This window comes from Musa acuminata, chromosome BXJ1-2 (genome assembly GCF_036884655.1).
Source record: "Musa acuminata AAA Group cultivar baxijiao chromosome BXJ1-2, Cavendish_Baxijiao_AAA, whole genome shotgun sequence".
NCBI classification, from domain to species: Eukaryota; Viridiplantae; Streptophyta; class Magnoliopsida; order Zingiberales; family Musaceae; genus Musa; species Musa acuminata.
The window spans coordinates 28,500,977-28,505,235 of record NC_088328.1 but is presented as its reverse complement, the minus strand read 5'-3'; the positions used below and the strand labels follow the sequence as shown (position 1 = coordinate 28,505,235).

General features: G+C 38.3%; 1 protein-coding gene across 1 annotated transcript; it reads right to left on the bottom strand.

Annotated features, from left to right (window-relative positions):
* Positions 1–2,485: 2,485 nt before the first annotated feature.
* LOC135613103 (protein VACUOLELESS GAMETOPHYTES-like) lies at positions 2,486–4,004 on the bottom strand. Its single transcript, XM_065110105.1, has 2 exons — positions 3,812–4,004; positions 2,486–3,534 (listed from the first exon to the last, which is right to left on the bottom strand). The coding sequence occupies exon 2, from the start codon at positions 3,505–3,507 to the stop codon at positions 2,731–2,733; it is 777 nt and encodes a 258-aa protein (XP_064966177.1). The 5' UTR covers positions 3,508–3,534; positions 3,812–4,004; the 3' UTR covers positions 2,486–2,730.
* Positions 4,005–4,259: the final 255 nt, after the last annotated feature.

Here is a 4,259-nt window from a genome sequence, read left to right as displayed (position 1 = left end):
GGAAATCTAGGGCTCAATTCGGATGCGAACGCAAATCCGAACCCGGTTATTCGTGAACCGGTCGATTATTCTAAATCGATCGGGGCGGATCGAATCGAGGTGAAGCCAATAAATAATTTCATTTCGAAAAGATTATTGAAATTAAAGATTTGGAACCAATGTATTTGAAAAAATAAAAATAAAATCGTAAGAAAGTATAATTGGATAAGTAATTTCGAAATATATCTTTGATTTTATAATCAATTACCTATTATTTTTTTCTCATTATTATTTTTTAATTGGTTGATAGGATGAATTGGTCCATAGAATTGGACCAATTCTCAGTTATAGTATTTTTTTTAGTGTTATTAAAAAATACTAATTTTTTTAAAGTTGATTCCTATACCTGATATATAAATCATAAGTAATTATCTTATATTTTTTTATAAGGATACATAAACAAGGTTCATAACTATTTTTCTAATATTTTCAGTCTATTTTCATTCTATTACAGTATTTTGTAATAGAATTATAGTATTTTTAAAATAGAAAAAAGAACACTATAATCATGTTGAAAAATATTGTAACTCATATACAAGTCAGATTATATGAAAATATTATAATCGACAAAAAAAAGGACTTAAAAAGCATTAGAAAAATTATTTGGGTGTGGTCCTTCATTTAAGAAAATGAACATTCCAATAACTTGACTTATATAATATTTTGAAACATAATTATAATGTTATTGGTATATTTTTGAAAAATATTATAACCCTATTATAAAACACCCTAAAAAAAATACTAGAAACATACTTATAATTTTTTCTTATGAATCATTGTGAAAATAATATTAGAAAAATATTGATGATTCTTATATTAGGTATAAAATCCAATCTTAAAAAAATAAAGTTATAATGTTTTTAAAAGTACTAAAAATTTTATAAAATAGTAGAAAAATATTGTAATTAATAACCGAATCTAATTCGATGGATGGATTTTGATCTATAGGAAAAGAGTGGGAAAAATGATAGATGGCTTAGTATAGAATTAATTAAGGGTATATTCGAAAGTAAGCAAAGAATTGTTAGGGCATCTTCTCCGAAAAACCCAAAATAATTTTTTTTAAATCACCATAATTGGAATACAACTAAAAAATTGCTTTTATAATTTTCTCATTTAATTTAGAGAAAAAAATTGCTTTGGAGATTACATAACAAAGCTTGAGAAAAATGTGAATGGGATCACAAAAGAAGTATCTGCGAATGCACACATCTGGCTTCCTTCTCTTGATTCCAATGACTTCTCTTCTTTTCTTACCTATATGTTAATTCTAACCTCTGCAACTCGTTGCACTTGCACTCTTATCCATGGCTAAGAAGGGATGCAACAACAGCTGCAACTGATGCAGTCCGGTCTCCGACCACCAAAGCAACGTTGAAATCGATAGCAATCCTCACGACCTTCTTCAGCTTGGAAAACTTTCCGGACTTCCACATGCCAAGTAGTTTAATCTCGTTCGAGGTTAAACGAAGAAGCAGAAGACTAGTATAGATCATTGATGATCAGAGTCAAGCATCGTCTACATGCTTTGTGTCGGAAGTTTCTTGCAAGAGAAGGTTGGTGGAGATCCCTTTGAATGGTCTTCGCTCTTAGGCCTTGTGGAAAAGAAGCGTCCAGTTCTGGTGGACCTTGCACCACGGAATCCTCTTCTTGCCTTCTTCTAGTAATCCTAGCTTACGGAAATTATACAGATCCTTCCTTTCTAAGAAAGGTATGAAGAAGACCTGGAAAATGGTTCATTTCATTTTCAGCGGGTCTTTGGCAGCCACACGAACCGTGTAATATAGATTACCACGAAAATTTGTGGCACTTTTCTTTGGCATCACCATAAAAACTGATCCTTTCTCTGTTTTTGCATGCCGACATTATGCGCATTGATTCGTGGGACTTGGAACCGCGTCGTCTTCCTAAGGGAGACGCTATGGGAGTTCGTTGGTCACACACAGCGTCTGGTCTTAAATCGGCCATGTGAGAAGAAAGAGAACGGAGTCACCGAAGAGACGACTCTTGGGACAACGCGTAGCTTCACTCGAGTCAAATGCAAAGTGTTTACAGCAGAATCTTTCCCTAGACGAAGCCAAACAGTTATGTCACCATCAAATGATGGAGAATTATTGGAATTGACTTGGTGAAGTAATCTGAATTGTCACGGTGGACACCCAAGTCATGTGTTCGTCGAGAGTTGACTGTGTTTGTTCAGTTCATGAGATGGCTCTCTCACATTTGGCACTGCCACCGTCGATGTACCCACTCTGCATCTAAAGTATGATACAGAGAGTTCAGACGAATTTGATCTGTTCCCTCAGAAGGAAGATCGATGGTAGAAGTTATCTTTTACCTCACAGATTTGGGTTAGAGAAAGCTGTCCTGATGGGAAATTTACAACGCATTGAAAAGATAAATATATGATCCAAATGAACTTTATGTGGAAAATACCGAGAAAATCTTTTAGAGCAAACATGCGATTGCCAGAATATAAAGTCACTCTTAGGATTACACGACAGAACTAGAGAAACATATGAAGTGTACACCATATTCTATCATTGATGCCTCTTCTGGAGGTTATCGAGTTTATGGCTTCCATTAGTGTTCTCAAAAAACTTATCATTCCTTGCCTCCCAGAATTTACTTGTAACTCTGACCAGACATGCATACATACTCTCTGCGACTTATTATGTAACCCTAACCTTTTCAATGCATGACAAGGTTTGCAATGACAGCTGCAACTAATGCGGTCGGGTCTCCAAAGACAGCGGCCATGACGACAGTGATAGCAATCTTCACGATCTTCTTGAGCTTCGCAAACTTTCCCTTCTTTCCGCTATCCTTTCTACGAGCAACCGAAAGCTTGTGCAGCCCCTTATCCAGTGCTCGGATCTCGTTAGACTCAAGATTTGGTGCAGCTCCTTTGCCACCAAGGATGAAGTCATCCAGAATTTCTAGCATGTTGTTCTTCACACAGGACACATGGAAGTGGTGCTCCTCGCTCTCTGAAACGTACATCCAGCTGTTTGCACCTTTAATCAGATGCTTCTTGCCGCACTTGTAGCACTCGGAGGAGGACTTGTGACGGAGAACCAGTGTCATGGTTCCTTCCTCCGTTTCCACAGGTAGGCGGTGCTTCAGGTTGGCGCAGCAGGGGTGCAAGTTCTTCCCGTTGTCAAAGCAATGGTAGACGTAGCCGTCGATGCCTGCTCCGCACGCATCACAACGGCAATCCTTCTCGCCAGAAACCAGAAAAAGGAAGACGCAGTCAGGAAAGAAAGGATGGGCGAGGGTGGCCTTAGGATTTGCACAGTCCATGTGTAGAACATGTCCACATTGCTCGACGCAAGTGTATCGATGACCGAACCCTGCCTCCAGGCACCCATAACACCGGAAAAGCATTTCGTCGTACTCTCGCATCAGGTCGTGATGGTGGTGGTAATCATGAATCAACCCACCGTAAGCCGAGCTTGACGGATGCATCTTTTCTTCAACGATGAGTCTTTTAACCTGTCAAATTCATTTGTCGAAGCAAGGAACGTAAGAACATCAAGTGCGAGACATCACACAGGAATCAAAGAGTTTTCATTCAGAATACTATCATCTCAAAAGGAGAAAAAGGAAAAGAGGTGCCTTAAACAATAAAAGTAGGAAAACTTTAGCTCTAAGATCCTATCAAAAGTTGCTTCCGACGGCAGGCAGGATAGTTAACGAGTCTCAAAAGAAAAAGGCATCATCATCACTACCATTAAGAGAAGATAGATCAAAGTAGATCAGACACGCATACCTCTGTTCTTCAGTTGCCTCGATCGCTAGACTTCTCGTAAATGAGCTCTTACTTGCCTCAGTTCTGCTGCTTTGTATTGAGAGGATCGTTTCCTTCGACGGGAAGACGAAGTCACCACGAAGTTTCGGGACAACTTCTACATGTCTTGCATGAGTCGTGTAATGCAAAAGATACGCAGATTTCTCCAGAACAAGATCATATTCATGGATTCCGTTTCGTGCTTATGTTTGTGCTTGCGTGTGCAATATTAATAGCAATACAATATTATTTGTTTATGGTTGACGAAGCTTACATGCTGGAGTCAAACCGCGTCGTTATCGTCGGAAACATCGTGGCACTTTGGATGTTAAGATACCACGTCGTTTCCTTGTGGATTATGTTAGTTGGTACATGGGTTTGAGCAAGTTTATTTTGCAGTTGACTTGTCTTACTACAAGTAACTTAGTCT